The 18,169-nt window shown below is 47.8% G+C and overlaps 1 protein-coding gene across 1 annotated transcript in view; it reads left to right on the top strand.

Annotated features, from left to right (window-relative positions):
• Window positions 1-18,169, top strand: part of Spon1 (spondin 1) — a 273,648-nt gene that overhangs the window by 238,426 nt on the left and 17,053 nt on the right. Inside the window, exon 7 of the mRNA XM_003465713.5 lies at window positions 11,174-11,238. Coding sequence (XP_003465761.1) covers window positions 11,174-11,238 — 65 coding nt within the window. The remainder of the gene's footprint in view (window positions 1-11,173; window positions 11,239-18,169) is intronic.

The raw sequence follows: 18,169 nt of genomic DNA, 5'->3' as shown, positions 1-18,169 counted from the left end.
ATGCAAATTGTGTTTTGATTTTGAAAGAGTGATTGCCTGGCCTTCTCATGTGTATTAGCTATGAAATATACATCTGTAACTTAAAATACTTGAATCCTAACTGGATGTAGTGGCACGTGACTATAATCTCAATATTTAGGAGGTCAAGGCAGGAGGATCACAAGTTCAAGGCCAGCCTGGGCTATAGAGTGAGACTTTTTCAAAAGCACACCACAAAATGTTTTTTAAAATCCTTTTATCAATGAAGCTTTCCACTGCTGTTCCATTTATAGTTACAGTAACCCTCAACCTTGGCCTTCCCTCTCATCCTTTCCTGATTTATGTTTCCCAGAGAAGCAGTCAACTCTAATATGCTGTATTCTATAGTTTCAATCTAGAATGTGCCCCAAAGACCATGTATTAAAAGCCTTGGTCCAGGTGAGGGGGATGCAATAGACTCTTTAGAAGGTGGGACTGCATAGAAGTTAAATTATTGGGGGTGTACCCTGAAAAAGTCTCTACCTGTCTCTCTTGCTTCTTGGTCACAAGTTAGTAAGTAGCCCTCCTCCGTCATGAGCTCCCACATGCTATACTAAGCAACAGGGCCAAATAACCATGGACTGAATCCTCTGAAATGATTAGCCAAAGTAAGACTTTCCTCCTGGTGTGCTGTTTATCTCAAGAGTCTTTTCACAATGCCATTGGTTTATACGTGCCTCCTACTTTGGAAAAAAAAAAAAAAAACACGGGTGAGCATCTCTATGAAGTACGATTTTAAAAGATGGTGTGTGTTTAAATAAAAATAAATTTATTACAGTAAAGGACACATTGTCATTTATCTCCCTCAATCCTTCCCTTCAGTTTGAATACACTTATCCCATCATTCTTGCAACTTGGAGAAACAGTGCTGGAAGTCCTCTTTAGTGAGTATCTCTGGTTACACTGGCATGGCTGCTTCAATGTCCTGAGTCAACTCAGAGTGTTTAACTTTCATGGTCATTACGGCTTCGGGAAAGAGCCAGAAATCACACAGTGCCAGATCCGGTGACGAAGACAGATGAGCCGGGCACCATCATGTTGTTATGAGTCTGGCTTTCTGTCGGTTGATCCTGGGCAGCCTTCACTACACTTTATCACAGCTGGCAAAGACATGAAAGAGGACCTCCAGAACTGCTTCAGACAGAGCGACGGGGTAAGTGTATTCAAAGTGAGGGGGAGTATTCTGAGGAAGGCTAATAGTAATAGATCTTTTCTGTACTAAATTTTCAAACTTTAAAACACTTACCATATTTTTCAATCACCCCCATGTATCTCCAGCACCAACATTGAGAGTGGGCACAGGTTAGGGGCTCAGTCACTAGTTGAATCCTCACCCCCAATCCTGTGGAGCCCTAACTCCAGGCTACTGTACTCGAGAGTCTTGAAGGCCGAAAGACCCTCCTCCTTGAGGCAGACCTGGCTCCTACCTCTCTTCATCTGTTCAATACTACACCCCTCGCCCCTGCAAACTCAGTTTTCCCACTCTGCTGGATTATACCCTTCGACATACGGATTCACCAGATAGCCATCATCTTCAAAAACTAATCACATGTCCTTCCTTTCATTGCCATTTTCCTCGACTTTGTTTACAGCAAACTCAACAAAAGAGCTGTCTAGGCTGCTGGCACCCTGTGTCCCCTTGTCCTTGCTGAGCCTGACTCAGTTGTATTTCATAGTGACCAGTAGGCAGGATGGAGCAGCAAGTGGCAATGGGGGACAGGGGCAGCAGGACAGCAGTGGAGCAGCACCGAGCGCTGGCCATTCCTTCTGAGGCCCCTTAGCTCTCCCGCACCCTCTCTACTTCCCTCCCGCCCAGGCAAGCCATCCTGTAACTCTGCCACCACCTCTGATGACTACAGTGTGTGGCTCCAGCCTGGGCTTCTCCCTGAATCCCAGCCTCATCCATTAGCTACCTGCCTGACACCTCCCTGGGACTCATCCTTGACCCCTCTTTGTTCCACAGCCCATATCCAATCCATCAGCAGATGCCATTGACTCTGCCTGGGACATACGTATGTCTCACATCTTGTGCTTCTTATCCTCTCCATTGCTTTTCTGTGGTCCAGTGTCACCCACTTAGTCACTGTGGTAGCCTCCTGACTGATGTCCCTGCCAGTCCCCTTATCCTACTGCACTTGACTCTTGTATCACAGTCAGTAGAATCCTCTAAAAATGTAAATCAGATCCCATCAACTTGTGCTCACAAACCCTTCAGCCACATCCCAGACCCATCACATTCAGAACAAAAGCCCCTAAAGCCCCTGGGAGGCCAGCAAAGGCCAGAGGCTTCCTCTAGCTTCTTGTTAATCAATTGTTTAATTAACTAATTCATTATGCGTTGCTTAAACATTCCCTGCATGCCTCCCACAAGCCAGGCTGGCACGGAAGGACAGAATCCAGGAAGGACAGAGCCTACTGCTGGCTTCCAGGACAGGACAGGTGCTGGAGGGTGGGGATGGGGAAATGGCGAGGAGGGGTGTCAACTGCTGTGTCTTTGAGACCACAGAGAGGCCACAGACAGGCTCCCACTGCAAGATTCAGGGTCTGATCGGGGCTGTCTGCATTCTGGCCTGGGGCACTGTCAGCCTGGCGGGGCTGTCTGGCTCAGCTCCCTGGGCACCAAGCTGGGCTTCCTTACAGCTGCTGCTGCTGGAAGCTGGACAGCCCTGCTCACCGCCTTCTCTCCAGTTTGGACTTGGTGTTAGCAGATCTGATGATTTTAGCAGATCTCCTGGTCTGGTCCCCTTTACTTTAAGCCCTTGCCTTGGCACTAAAGTTTTCCAATATGCTGAAGGTAGAACAGAATGTAGAGAGGGGGAGCTTTGCAAATTTGGAGCACTGGAGGGGTTAGAGAGACCCTGATATCCATCCCACTGACTTTCTTGGACTTTCATCCACATCAGAAGGGACATGAAAATCTAGGAAATAAAATCAAACCCAATACTGGATCTCCAGTAACCAAAGGACAAGTTGACGCAATACCTGTGGCCAGTGCAGTCACGTGGCAGGTCCCAGGTCACAGAACCTCCAAGCTCCCCACCCAGCACAGAGATCCAAGGCCAGAGAGGTGGTGGACGGGCAGGCAGGACAACTCTGAGGATCCTTCCCCTCCAGCTTCAGAAATGCCAAGCTGTTTCCCCAAAACCATCTCAGGGGAAAATTGTTATCTATGAGCATTATGCAATTTTCCATTGGAATTACAGGCTGTGTTTGTAAAGAAATAAAAAGAAATTGAATTTGAAATGCTTCCCTGCAAACGCATCATCTTCTTGTGGATCTGTTAATTGGCTCCAGATATCTTCCCTGACTTTGAAATAGCTGATCAGACAGCAGTTTGTGAAGGCAGCTGCTTCTTACAGGACAAGACAGGGAATGGACACTTAGGCACAGCCAATGAAGTGGCGGGGAACTACCAGAGGCAGACTGAGAACCCAAAAGCTCAGACATGGTTCCTTACGTGGCCCCTGTGTGCTATGCCTTCCCCATCTGTGGCCCAGCCTCACCTGCTCCAGTACACCCAAGTCAGCTAGTATCATGTCTCCCAGCCCTGGCTCTGTCCTACACTGATGCAATACAGGTGGACTGGGGTCAGAAAGACACTGCCCCTTCCCCAATGCAGCCTGGCATTCGTTCAGCACATATTGCCTGAGTTGCACCTGTCAGAGATCTCAACACAAACAGCGCAGCAATTAGAAAACTGGGCAAAACCTCTTGCTTTCCTGGAGCTCCCTCCTACCGGGAGAGAGATGTTTAAAAAGTAAATAAGCAAAATGCGCAGTAAATTGGACAGTGATAAATGTTACGGCGAAAAGATACTAAAATGAAGAAGTGGGGGTGGGTGGAGAGGAGAAGGCAACAGTTGTAGGCATCAGCGACCTCACTGAGAAGGTGACATTGGACCACAGACCTGGACGAGGCAAAGGGGCGGGTGCTCTGAGATCTGGGAGAACAGCATTGCAGCCACAGGGAACAGGAGATGGGAAGGGTACTGCGGCCTGTCTGAAGAAAAGAAAAGGACACAAAACAGTGAAGGGAAGAGGAGGAAGAGATGAGATTAATGAGGCCACTAGGAGGAGAAGTGCATGGTAGCCTTTGGGTTATGGCCCTTGTCTGCTGTAAGATGCAAGGCCAGGAGAGGATTTTGACTAGAAGAATGGCATAGTATGAAAAGGAGCCTAGAGGAAGGTGTTTCTTTGCTATAATGTAATGCCTGAAGCAGCTAGATTTATAAAGAATATTAGCTCACAGGATGCCCATTCCACATTTATCACATTCTCATGTTTATAATTTGCCCTGCGTGGACCTAGTTCTGGTGAGGGACCTCTCAGGTTCATTACATCATGGCAGATGGCAATGGAGGGCACTTGGATGGAAGTGAATGATCATGTTCCTATGCAAGAGTCCAGGGAGTCAGCAGCCACAGCCCCATTCAGTACAGTCTTTTCCAACAACTAATCAGGAAATCCCTTCATCCCACAGGAAATTCCTTCATCCCTTTAAAGGGTGTGTACCCCATGCACCCATGAAACCTAGATTGCCATCCTAGGAACGAAGTACCCAACAGACAACCTCTCAAACCGTAGCAGTGAGTGAGCAGGAAAGCAGAGACGTGCTGGGAAGCAATTGCGGTCACTTGAGGCTGGGCCCAAGATGGCGGCAGGCTGGTGACAGAAGTGGAGCTGACAGGATGTGCTGATGGACTGGGTGAAGGGTATGAGAAAGCATCAAGGAGGAGCCCTTGGAACAGTGGCATGGTGGGAACGACGAGGGATGCTAGGGTTGAGGAGAAGGGGCAGGAGGCAGGTTAGAGACACCCTGTTGAGTTGGAGATTCTTCCTGTGAAAGGCAGTTGGTGTGTGTGTCTGGAGCTCAGAGGTGAGGTTGGGACGGAGGATTAAAATGAAGGAGTCAGCATGTATAGTTGGGGGGTTCGGGACTAGGGCGTGTGGGTAGAAGAGAGAAGACCAAGGGCTGGAGCTCAGAGGCCCCAGTTGTTCAGAGGAAAGCAAAAGGGAGTCGGCAGAGAAGCCGGAGAAGGAGCGGTCCGGGCAGTGAGAAGAAAATAAAGAGGCAGTGAGGCCCAAGGCCAAGGGGAAAGGAGGTCCAGAAAGGGGCACCATCAGATGTGTAATTCCCTGCATGCCAGGGAAGCCAAGGGCTGGGTTTGGTCACAGGGTTGGGCACAGAGAGGTCATCAGGGACCTGGACAAGGACGGTTTCAGAGGAGCAGCGAGTCCCAGTCACCTCCTCTGAGCGGTGGGACCCACACACTTGCCTGCCCCAGAAGGCCCCAGTGCAGCCCGCAGGTCACTGTGGGCAGCCTGTAAAGTGCCACCAACAGGAGCAACCTGGTTTTATTAATGACCTGATAAACCCAGAGTCGGCTGAAATGGTGGGAGGGTACGGTTGGGCACAATTGATTTTAAGGATGCTTAAAGCCCTGTTATCACCTCATAAAGCAGCTCATTTCCTGCTGTTCATCACCTGGACACTCACCAAGGGACGCACAGTTACCTTCAGAGGCAGAGGCCAGCAGAACTGTTTTTTACCTATTTATTTATTTTTTGCAGGTGGAAATTCTGGGAAAGAGCAGAAATGAATAACAGAGCTGAGCAGAGCTCAGCGGGGTCTCTATACAAGGCTTGACCCGGGCGAGCTGGGTCTCGGGGAGAGCAGCACACGGGGCCAGGGCACTGTCCCTGGACTATGAGTAAAACAGGGAAGGGAGGGAAGAAGCGTGGAGAGGAAGAAGGTCAAGGACAGTGGAAAGGGTGTGGGTTTTGAGGGAAAGCTGCCTGTCTTGGAGTGCAGTGTCCTGGTGACATGAATGTGTCACTCAACTCCGTGGAGCCTGTGTCCCCACCTACATCCGCAGGACACAGGCTGAAATGGGGACCCATGTGGTGAGAGGGGGGGCTCCGTATCTGTGCCTGAGCATCACCGCTCGTGCCTTCAGCGTCACGGTGCTTTGTCGTGGACAGCAGACAAGTTCTCTCCAACTGAGGGATCTGAGCCTGGGCCTTCTCACATCCCACCTGGCACACTGCTCCATCCAAACTGGTTCTCAGGACCACGTTTTGAACGGGATTGCAAACCCTGCAGGATGGTCCCCTGATGCAGCTGTGACAGGCAAGAGTGGGTCAGGCCCAGCCTTGAGGGTCTCAGAAGCGTGAGAGACAGGCCGAGATCTCCCAGGCCATGGCCCACCTACCTTTCTGGCTCACCGTCACCCACCTAACTTAGCACTGCTGTGAAACTAATTTGACCCAAAACTGTATTTCTGAGGATTCAGAAGTATACCCTGCAAATGGGTTGTGGGGATTAAAAGAAATAATGTATACGTAGGAATATATGTAGGTTATTAGGCAGATGTCTGGAGCATAACCAATAGCAGACAGTTTTGTCATTCCACTCCTTTCCATTCTTCTCCCTCTCTGATCACAGACCATCGTCCCTCTTGTCTTCCTGGGCGGAAGTAGGCATAAGGAACGTCGGCTGGCCCTGCCTTCTCTGAGACTGCGGATCTAGGGGGCTTAGCCTCGGTGCTACGTTAAGATGTGCAGGAAGCTTGTAGTTTATGAGTTGGGGAGGAATTGAGAAGATCAGGAGGCAGGAAGGGTAGGACACAGCAGGAGGGGGTGAGGATCCAGGCTGGTGGGAAAGCAGACTCCAGCCAGCGATTCTGGCCAAGATGCCCAGTGCTCTGCCCACTGGGTGCTGGCCCTGGAGATCATAGGAGGCCCCTACTCCAAGCCCAGATTCAGGTTTTTTTTAATACTGGGGATTCAACTCTGGGTCTTTACACTGAGCTACATCCCCAGCCTTTTGTATTTTGAGACAGAGTCTCACTAAGTTACCTGGGCTAGACTAGAATTGCTAATCTCCTGCCTCAGTCTACAGAATACATTCACATGCTTACCACCCCCCCACACACACACACACTCTGTGTCTCCTGATACTGATGTCAGTTCAGCTGCCAGTTCGTCCCAGGCCTGCTGTCACTCCACATGAACCCTCCCCTCTCCAGGCCTGACCTCAGCCCTCAGCCTGTTTGGGACTATGCTATTCCTGCTTGGCACTAGCAGCTGAGCACTATGAGTATAACTGTCACCACTTGCAAAATGTTTACCGAAAGCAAAATGAAAAGTAGACGCAAGTGACCTGTTGTTTCTTTGGGGGTTTTAGTTTTAATTGGTGTGTCTTTGGGAAAGTGTTAATGTCATCCAAACACGATGTGAACTGCGACCGCCTTGAAATACTTGTTTGCGAAGTTTCCTACGGGAGCTGTAAAGGGCTCTGAGGATCCTTGAAAGATACTGTCTGTGCCTTAGAGACTTATTAAAACAAGCTTTTCATTTAAGTCTGACATTTGGATTGCGCACTCTGAATTTAAGTCCTTCATTCTTCCAAATGTGAGATGCCCAGCGTCCCAGGCACCCCATCCAAGGCTCACAGCCTCCAGATGATACAGCCCATGACAGAGCCTGCCTGCAGACATGAGGACCTGCTCCCACAGCTGGGAATGCCTGCAGCTGCAACTGCAGGCCCTGCTTCCTGTACGCAAATGGCACAACTAATTGTGATGCCAGCTCAGTCTGAACATATGCAGGACTAAGAACGATGCTGGAATTGGTAGCACTGGAGATGCTGAGGCAGGGGAATCACCATGAGCTAGATAGCTTGGGCTATAAGGTAAGACTTGGTCTCAAAACACCATAAAAAAGTGATGACTCATGTTTCTGGCAGTTGCCATATGTAGCAGACACAGCATTGGCATGTTACCTAAACTATGTCATTTTGTCCCCCATTAGGACATGGGGGTAGATTTTTTTTAAACCCATTTCACAAATGAGAGAACTAAGATTGAGATTTGCCAAAGGTCACACACAGCTAGTAAATGGTGGAGCCAAGATTTGAACTCAGGTGTCATCCTACAGTTAGCCTATGCTCTGGACTACTCTGCTTCCCTGACTCTGAATTCATAAATATTACAGGGTGGGCAGAATCCAGTGTGTCCAGAGGCATAAAGACCTGAGCACATGTACATTCTTGCTGGTCTGTGGGGATTCCAAGCTCTGATAAAGACAAGTTAGTTGGCCCCTCCACAACTTTCCACAAAATTTCCTCTTTTTTGGTCATTCCTAAGAATCAAGGACACAGGAACCCTTGCGTGTGTGAACAAAGAAATATTTATGCAAATCTTCATCAGCATCGTTTATGGAAGTTTAATACCCCCCAATAATGCTAGTTAAATAGAGTGCACCCATGCCATGGAGTTATACGTATATGTCAAAAGGAGTGATGTGTTTTGCTTTTTAAGCAATTAACTGTGTACTGGTGAATGTTTGGCATTAATTAAGCCAAATCCTCTCCACTCATTTTTTTTCCTTCTGTTTTTTGTTTTGTTTTGTTTCTTTTGAGACACTCTTGCTACCTATTTCAAGCTGGCCCTGAACTCACAGCAGTTCTCTTGACTCAGCCCCTCAAGTGCTGGGACCACAGGTGTGTACCCCCATACCCAGTTTTTCCATCCTGATAGAACTTTATGTCAGAGAATTTTGATGCTTCAACAGAAGTGTTTTATTTTTATTTCATTGAATAGCATGTTGATAAGACCAATGTTATATAACCATTGGACAAAATGATTTACAGCTAGAAGCTGTCATACCCACACACATTGGCTTCAGCATGCTTGGAATCCCCACAGACTCAGAATATACACACAGAATTCCATCATCATAAATAAACACTAATGGAGGGTCCAAAATATCGTTATTGAGGTGCATGCTGCAAAAATCAATATGTCATTAGCTGGGACCTGAGAATCGAGATTTAATTGCAAAGCAAAATGAATCTGTAGGGCCAGCTACCTCTGTGGCCACCTTAACCCCACCCACATTGATTTGATTTTTTAGTGAAGTGTTTCTTCTAGGACAAAGGATTGTCAGGGGACACTATCTTTCACTCATACTTCATACCTTGGATTTCATTTTCATGCCTCAAACTGGCTTACCATAATTTTGCAGATCTCCAATCCTTTAAAACCTCAAAAAGAAGAGAGCTATGATGTTTATCGTGCTTGGTATACAGTCTACAACACACACTAAAGAAAAACCTCCCACATGGTAGAGTACTAAGGTATTTTCCATATGGTATTAAGGGAAATTGTTAAAGTCATGGCACAAAACAAAATATACATACAGTATGTTGCAATTTTTGTGGGAAAGCTTTAGACAGAGAATGCACCCCTCGTTGCGTTGCATAGTGAAAAGCTCTGGAAAGAGTCACACCAAACTGTCACATTCCAGAGAAGAATAAGCAGAAGGCAGGGTAGAAGGTAGAAGGTAGAAGGTGCTTCTGTGATGCTAAAATTTTGCACAATAAGTGTGTATCACTCTGCAAGTGAAAAGCAAAGGAAGGACAAAGTAGACCAGATGTGCAGGCAAAGCACAGGAAGTGAGCTGTGATCATGGAGGCCGTGGGAGCCATCGGTGGGTAGGGAATGGGTGTGGCTGGAGTCATGAACTTCAGTGCAGAAGCCCTTGGATCCTGGCTGGTGTGAGGGGCCAAGCAGGAGGAAGCTCTGGAGTCCACTGCAGGTAGCCAATGGAGGTGAGACAGGCTCACTGCAGGGGGACTGGGAGTCCGGGGTCAGATGAAGTCTCTGTGTGGCATACACAGGTTACAGGTGATACAGAACTGGCATTTGGGAAATAGCTCCTGTTCCACCTGTGACTGTGGTAAACAGCTTCTCTTAGTTATTCACCCTGTATTTATTAGGAGGATTCCACTACAAATAAACAAATCTTCCTTGAGAAATATAATCACTCAGATGGTGCTGGAAATGCTTTTCCCGCAGACCTGTGACTATAGCGTGGTGTCTGTGTATCTCAAGATTCTTTCCTCCGTCCCCAAGTGGGCACCCCAGGGGCCCTCACTCAGAAAGAGGCTGTTAACTCTGCAGACTCATCCCGCAGGTCTAGCTCCTGCCTGCCACCTCCCCTGTGACCATCTGTGCAGGCCTTTTCACACCCTTGGGCCTGAGTCTGGAAGACAACCAACCCTAGCCTCCTTCCTCCCAGTGTCCTCGGGGCTGTGCGGTTTTCTAGGCAAGTTATGCAACCAAAGAGAAATTCACCAATTCATCCCAAGTATGTTCAAGGCTCCCACTGCCAGGTGCAGCTCTGAGGACTGGGGTGTAGCTTCGAGCCAGCAAAGCGATCTCTGCTCCCTGGGAACACGGGGATCTGTTCAGTTGGCAAGAAAGCTCTTCCTTTCCTGCCTGGTGACATTCTGGAGTCTTCTATCCATAATAAATGATGGTATATGAGCACTGTGGGCCCAAGCAGGGGCAGGGGACATCTCAGGCCAGCCAAGTCCATTGTGGGGAACGCCTCTCCCAAAGCCAAGTCTGGCCTTGTGTGGGCCTTGAGTTTTACAGATATCATGATGTCTTTCACTCCCTCTCCCTCAGTGAGAAACTAAGACACTCAACCAAATCTCAAAGTGAGATCAATGAAGTTCTGATTTTTACTCCATAATGACTACTTACTTACTGCTTTCTTTCAAAATGTCAATTATCAAATTATTCCAGTAAAAATTATTTTAGGTTTCCCATGCTTTAGTAGTGCTGTACACAGTGCCCAAAGCAAAATAGAACAAAGTCTCAGGAGTGGGGCAACGTATGAGGACCTTGGGCTTGTTCCAACCTCAGTGTCCAAGGGACACTCTCTCAACAGCGGGGAAGGCCAGGGGTGACGGTCCTTGGGGTAAAGTCTTGGCTGCATTTGTGGTACCTGCTGACTTGGAGCAGGCCCCTCTTGAGGCCTGGACACAGACCATGATGGGCCCTGCAGGCTGAGTGAAATCTGAAAGTCTGGCCAACATGATCCAAGGTCTAGTTTAGTAAGGGAGGGCCAGGCTGGAGACCAAAGGTGTAGCTGGATGAGCTCATCAGTGCCCAGGCAAACCAGGCACACAGGACACTCAGTGCCATCTCTTCATGTTTCTGAAACCCTAAGGTTTGCCCATCATGGGGCAAGTTGGGTGCACAACAGCAGGAAACAGAATAGTGGTGGACAGTGTCACTGTCAAATCCCTCTTATTCCCATGATCCCAGGTCTGTTCACTAAACATTTGTCATTCTTTTTGGCAGAGTGATGAGGTCCTCACCGTCATCAAAGCCAAAGCCCAGTGGCCAGCTTGGCAGCCTCTCAATGTGTAAGTAGCAAACAGCCCCTGGCTCTTCTCTCCACCATCCTAGTCTTGTACTGGAAGCTGCCTAGCTAATGGCCACCACAACCTAGTCACATTGTTAAAGTCAGTAATGAACCAGCAGATAAAACATTGCTCATGCGTGGAGTGTCGTGCATGCCTCTGTTTCTCCCAGTGGTGCTCATTCACACCCTCGGCCACAACAGATCAAACATACATTTGCCCTAAGTGCATACAGATGGACTCCCTCTAAGTGAGTATGACTCATGCAAAGACAGACTTATCCTGAATCCTATTCTGAGCCCCATCTCTTTTCAGTATGCTGTGTCCCTTGGAGACTTCATTGCCCTGGAGTTGGTGGCCAGAGATATGCTGATAGTTCCCAAACTACCATTCCCATTCCCATTCCCAGGGGATGGATAGATAGATGGATGGGTGGGTGGATGGATGGATGGATGGACAGGTAGATGGATGGATGGGTGGGTGGGTGGATGGATGGATGGACAGATAGATGGATGGATGGGTGGGTGGGTGGATGGGTGGGTGGGTGGATGGATGGACAGATAGATGGATGGATGGGTGGGTGGGTGGATGGATGGATGGACAGATAGATGGATGGACAGATAGATGGATGGACAGATGGATGGATGGGTGGGTGGATGGATGGATGGACAGATAGATGGATGGACAGATAGATGGATGGGCAGATGGATGGATGGGTGGGTGGGTAGATGGATGGATGGACAGATAGATGGATGGACAGATAGATGGATGGTGGCTTGGTGGGTAGATGGATGGATGGAGAAAGAGTGATACCTCCATCAGCTCCATCAGTTCCTTGGACATTTCTCCATGGATGGTCCACATGTCCTTTAACTTATTGGGTCCAAAATGGAACCCATCACCTTCACACAAACCCATTGTTCCCCATGTGAATAAACTTTAAAAGTACAGTGAGTCCAAAAGTCCTGGGGCTCTGTCTTCCTCACAGCTCATAAATTAACCCTGCCTGCCTATGCTCCTGCCATTAGTTCAGACCACCCCTATCTCTTCATGCCCAGAATACTTCGCCTCTCTTCCCTTCCCAATCCAATTCATCATCCATATTGTTTCCAGAACCATTTTGAAGAATCTGAGCCTATTGTTTTCTCCTCCTCTTAGAGTCCGTCTCTGACCCTTGACCTCCAGGACCAAGTCCCCACCCTTAGTTTGGGTTCACAGGTTGCAGTGAACATGAAACTTTAGTCCCAGCATCGTTTTCCTATGGGCTCATTTCCTCTGCCTACCCTGAATCCTGTGCGGTTCCTTGAACAACTTTTGATTTCCACTCATCCCTTGAGGAAGCGGCTTCTGTGGAGTGGTCTGCATCCATTAACAAGGGTATTGATGCAGACAGCAGTAACACAGGAATGCAGAGATCCTGCTCAGTTGGTGAAAAGGCAAAGAGACAAAATGATAGGAAAAAAGCACAGGCCATTCAAAGGGTCACTCCCCAGAGTGGGGCAGCAGGAGCCCGGGAGGAGGAGCACCCCCACGTGACTAGTCAGGACAGGAAAGCTGTTGCCAGGCACCTAGCGCCTGCCCCTTCCCTGTTCAACAAACTAACAGCTCCACACATAGCTACTCTGTGCCAGCCCTAAACACAATCCCTGCTGTTTGGATTCAACAGACAGACAATAAGCAGAGTTCCCTCCTTCCAGGTCTGCCCTTTGCATAAATCCCAATGGCACCATAGACACAATATAAAACAATGTCATTGTGGTAGCCCTGTGCGCTCCAGGGGCACAGGCAGCAGGGTGGAGATGCGAGCAGTTCTGGAAGCCCCAGAAAGGGGTGTGACCCAGCCTGGAGCGGGGAGAGGTGGGCAAAGCTTTGTGCAGGAGTACACACGTGGGCCTGGAAGAGTGCTCCTTGCGGATCACAGCCAGCCCAGGCTGGGTGTGCCGCGCTAAAAGCGGATGTCTGAGGAGGTAAAGAGAGCTGATGCTGGATAGGGGAGCCGAGGCAGCCCAGCTGGCTGCCCAGGCTTTCTGATCTGCGGTGATCCCCGTGCGACCCAGTGCCCTGGATCCTCTTGAGGAGGCTACAGCAGAGGGCTCCTTCTGCATAATTGCCATCAAGTAGCCATCAGGTCACCCCGATTCTATCTGCTCAGATTGTGTGGGTCTCTGTGGTTTCTCCTGGTTTTCAGGCCCCCAAGAGCTAAACATGGAGAACCCCTCCCTCTTTGTGGGGTCCTCAAGAAGAGCAGGTGTGCAAGGGCAGTATGTGTTAGGGGCACCTGGGCCTCTAACAGTTTGCAGGTGCCAATTTTTACATTGCTGAGGAGTCCTTACCCCTTGAGGAGCCTGGGGTTAGGAAAATGTCAACTACAAAGCATTGCACATTTAAGAAAGCAAGAAGAGGGAGAGATTAAAGAAAAAAAGAGATGGGGAAATATTTCCACTTTAAGCATCTACTAGGTACCCAAGTACGCTGGGAGGCACTTTATGCATTAACCAGATTAATCCTTGCACCTACGAGGTAAATCCATTTTACAGATGGTGAAACTGAGGCTCAGAGCTTACAGGTCCAGGGTCATCATCCAGGTGCTTTAAGAGAGGAACTAGAAGCCCAACCATATCCAGCTGACTAATGCTTTTACATGGTAACAACATCCCTCTGGCTAAGTAACAACTCTCTCATTTTCTCACTTAATTAGTCAAGACATATCTGTCTTCCAGTTGGGCTTCTGATCAGCATGAAATTAATAGTGGGACCACATTGGTTTGTCTGAATTCTGCCTCAAAAATAAATAAAGTGAAATCTTTCATTGACCCTGTATCCTTCTATCGAGGATGATAGAAATGTTTTATTGATTGAACAAAAGCTTGTCGAAGGTGTCCTATAAAAACATAGCCTGAAAGGCACTTGGGGGGAGACTGTGGGAGCGCAGAGAGTTAGTTCCTCATGGAGCTGAAGTTTAGCAGAGGAGGCATTTATTCAGTGATCACGCAAATAAAGGTGGCACGGCTGTGGCAGGAAGGCAGGAGGTGCCTGACAGCGTGTGAAGGGACCCTCAGCCAGCTCCGAGTGGAGTTCCCCATTGAGGAAATAGGCATGGGCTCAAGATCTAAGGAATCAGGAGTTGACTAAGTAAAGAACAAAACTCAGGGAGAACGTTCTCAAAAACCCAGAGGGACTGTGTGTGCAAAGGCCCTACTTGCAAAGGAAGGAGAGGATAGTTAAGTACTAAAAGACTGTAGTTGTAACTGGATCCAGAAATCAAAGATGAGCTTGCTGTGGGACCAAGTCAGGCAACATTAAAGTTTTTGATTTTTCCATTAAAAGGAATGGGAAATCACTGAAGCATTTTAAGCAGAAGGATGATCTGATCTGATCTGCATTTAAAAAACAATGACACTCCGGGAGGGCTCCCATGTGATACGGTAGATGAGTTGAGACGGGGCGGGGAGACAGCTGCAGGGAGGGGTGGGAGAGGGCTGGTGGTGACTGGCGTCGGGGAGGAGCGCAGAGGTGAGCGGTGCCACCAGGCTGTGGTGACAGGCTTAGAAAGCCTGAGGGAAACAGAGCAGTCCAGATGCCGCCTAGGTGTGTAACTAACCTGCACAAGGAGTTGGTGCCAACCACAAGACTGGGAACACTCAGTGACGTTTGATGGGGCAGCCCATGAGCTCGGTTCTGACCACCTTGTTAAGATGTCTTCAAGATACCTGGATGGAAAGAGGGGCATGGTGGTGCATGTAATCACGGTACTCAGAGAAACTGGAATGGGATTGCAAGTCTGACCCCACGCTGGTTAGACTTAGAGAGATCTTCTCTCAAATTTTAAAAAAATCTAAAGAGCTGGGAATGCAGTTCAGTCAAAGGTCCCAGGCTCAATCCTCAGTTACCACACTGCCCCACTGTCAAAAAATCCAGATAAAAGTGTTAAGTATCCAGGCAGTTATATAGTTCTGAGTTTCAAGGGCAAGAATTCTGTGCTGGTTTACAGTAGTACTCAGTTCATAAACTCAATTCTCTCCACGATCCTGGTCCCAAACCAAACTGGATGAGAGCTGAATGAAATTTCCCCAAAAGGTCAACATTCAACCTGATTGTCGAATTTGATTCAGTTCTTGTTCAATTCAGTTTGTGGCCAGAATCATGGAAAGAATTAAGTTCGTGAACCAAGGTACCACTAATGTAACTGAGAGTCGTGGAAGAATGGGAGAGAACCAAGGCCAGAGGAACAGAGAGGAGAGAGAGCTTAAGAATCAGAGTCAAGGGCTTAGGATTGAGTCCCAAAGAGCTCCCACCTTTCGTGCTGAGGAGGACTTTTGCACAAAGGAAATGGAAAAGAGACAGCAAAGAGATCCCAGAGGAAGCCTGACACCCAGAAGCCAGGAGAAGAGTATTCAAGGAGAGTTGTCAGCTGGGGCCCGTGCAGCTTGGAGATCAAGTAAAATGGGGCCACCAAACACACCTTGGATTCTGAACAGGGAAGTCACATGTGGCCCTACTGGTAACACTCTCTGCTGAGGGGAGAGGCACAGCTCACTCAGCGGGCGGAATGTGACTGGGGTTATGGAATCAGGCATGCAGAGAAAGACTGGACTTCGGTTCCAAGCAGATCGAAGTCAATGGAGCTATTTTAATTTTTAAGCTGTCTTCTTTCCTCAAGGTGGAAGAGACTTCCTGCAAAATTGCAAGCAGTATTTTGGAATAGCTTCTCACACTTCATCCATCCCTTAGACTTTATGTGACCCCAGCGGAAGAACATTACTTGGTGGCAAACATTCAGGCCTCCCAAACACCCAAGACCTCTCCACTCCATGCCACCGGCTTGTTAAGAGAAAGGAATTTTCCTTTGGTTTTTCCCATAGCCTAGGCTCCACGTTCCTCTTCCAAATCTCATTAGGAAGTCAAATTAGGAAGCCTACACGAAGCCAAGTTTTGTTTTGCGAAGCAGCCCTGCCCCACCTCCCCCAGCCTGCTCAATTGAGGTTAATGGGATTCCTGCCTCCCTAGGCCCAGTGGAAAGCCGGGGTGACCTACTTTGCAAGGTCCTGCCTGTTGGAACTGACTTGTTTTTCAATGATCTTCATCTTTATCCCCAGCACCACTGCTCAAAGGACAGCAGTTGAATGAACAAATCAGTTGCTGACTTGCTTAGTTCAATAAATCAAGCTGCAGCTCCGACAACCCAAGGCACAGGCAGAGACGGGAAAGACAGATTCTGAGCAAATCCTGCATCCTTCACTAGTTCCTCTGGCACCTAAGTGGAAAATGCCCAGGTTTTCAGCACATCAATTCTGAATTTCCATCACTCAGTTCCTCTGCTGTGGTCTGAATGCTAAAAATTACTTACTCCCTTTCTTAAAATGAATCCTAGAAGGACTGCAGTCGCCTTAAATTATTCCCAGCTGTGAGGCTTAGAGGCTTAACACTTGATTACACAATGGTCCATGTTTGGGAGGCCAAAAGAGCGTAGATGTGTTCATCTTCTTCAGAAATCCCAACCGCAGTTCCCCCAGGAAGTCAGAAGCATGCTGCTCTTAAATCAGTTTAAATATCAGCACCTCCTGCAGCACTTGCCATGGCCAGCTACGTCCTTAGGACAATACAGACAGACAGGCTTGGGTTCGAGGAGCAGGTGGCAGGTCTGGGGGTCCAGAAGGACCCTGAATCCTAGATCCCTCCTGGTTAGAGTCTTCAGTGCTGCAGGAACCTGGCTCAAACCTTTCTCCAACCACCCAGCAATTCGGCCTAATGTGTGACTTGAGCGCCCCCTCGTGACTGAGTTGAGTTTCTACAAGTGTGAAACGGAGATTGCTGTATTTGGACTTCCTAAGACAGAACGCTGCCAATGAATGGTTTAGCAAACTCTTTTGAGTCTCACTGGTGTTGGATCTGTAACTTGGGAAGGGAGACTATGCCTCTGGAAAAAGAAAAAAAGTAAAAATCGTTTCTTACCTCTTTGATTTCGTCGTGTTCTTGGAAGTTTTATTTGGAAAAGTTGCATGAGAAGAAAAACCAACTTTTACCAAGTCCTAGTTTGCGCTGGTCATGAGAATCGATTTCCTCCCGATAAACCTGTGGAGCGAGGTGCACGTTTTGCAGAAGTATCTGCAGTGAAAGGTGAAGTACAAGTCCCTGTTCTGTAGCTGATAAGTAGCAGCCATGATTCAAATCCAACAAGCGTCTTTGCACTGCCCTGGGTTCTTTCCCCAGGCACCTGGCTGCCTCTGGGAGCAGGAAGGGAGGGAACATTTCATTTTTCTCACGTGAATCTTCCATTCACAGCCTTCCTTTGTTGGGACTGTGGTCTTTTTCTGACCAGTCTGGATTCTGCATGTATACGAATTAACACTTCATCGGTTACACTCGATGGAGACGTTGGTCACCTTGTCACTTTATCATTGAGGTACAGTTTGAGTGTCCAAAACACTTGGAACCAGAAAGAGGTGTCTGGGGTTTCAGATTCTTTTCGGTTAGAATATTTTCATATCCATAATGAGATTTCTTGTGCATAACATATACATCTCATAAACAAAATCTGAAGGTAATTTATGTAGTATTTTGTGCACCTGCATTTTGATAGTGACCCATCAGTGAGGTCAGGTGTGGAATTTTCCATTTGTGGTATCATGGTAATGCTAAAGAAGTTTCAGATTTTGGAGCCTTTCCGGTTATGGGGCTAGGGACATTAAACATGTACCATTTTCGGGATGCAGATGGTTTCAATGTATAATTCAATGAGTTACTGTTTCCTCTGTGATTGCTTTTATTATTCAAAGCTGAGAAAATTATTTCTGACAGATTTTTTTTGAAATTTTGATTTTTTTCTATGATTTGGCTGTTTTCTGTTTGACTCTGGATTTGTTATTAATTATTCTCATTCGCTATATGATATTAGATGTGAATCCTATTTTTTCCCTAAAAACTTAGCCCATAC

The sequence above is a fragment of the Cavia porcellus genome, unplaced genomic scaffold, assembly GCF_034190915.1.
Source record: "Cavia porcellus strain 051 isolate PalLab524CR breed Dunkin Hartley unplaced genomic scaffold, mCavPor4.1 scaffold_6, whole genome shotgun sequence".
Taxonomy (NCBI): Eukaryota; Metazoa; Chordata; class Mammalia; order Rodentia; family Caviidae; genus Cavia; species Cavia porcellus.
The sequence above is the reverse complement of the archived record's forward strand: the minus strand, read 5'-3'. Positions and strand labels throughout refer to the sequence as shown.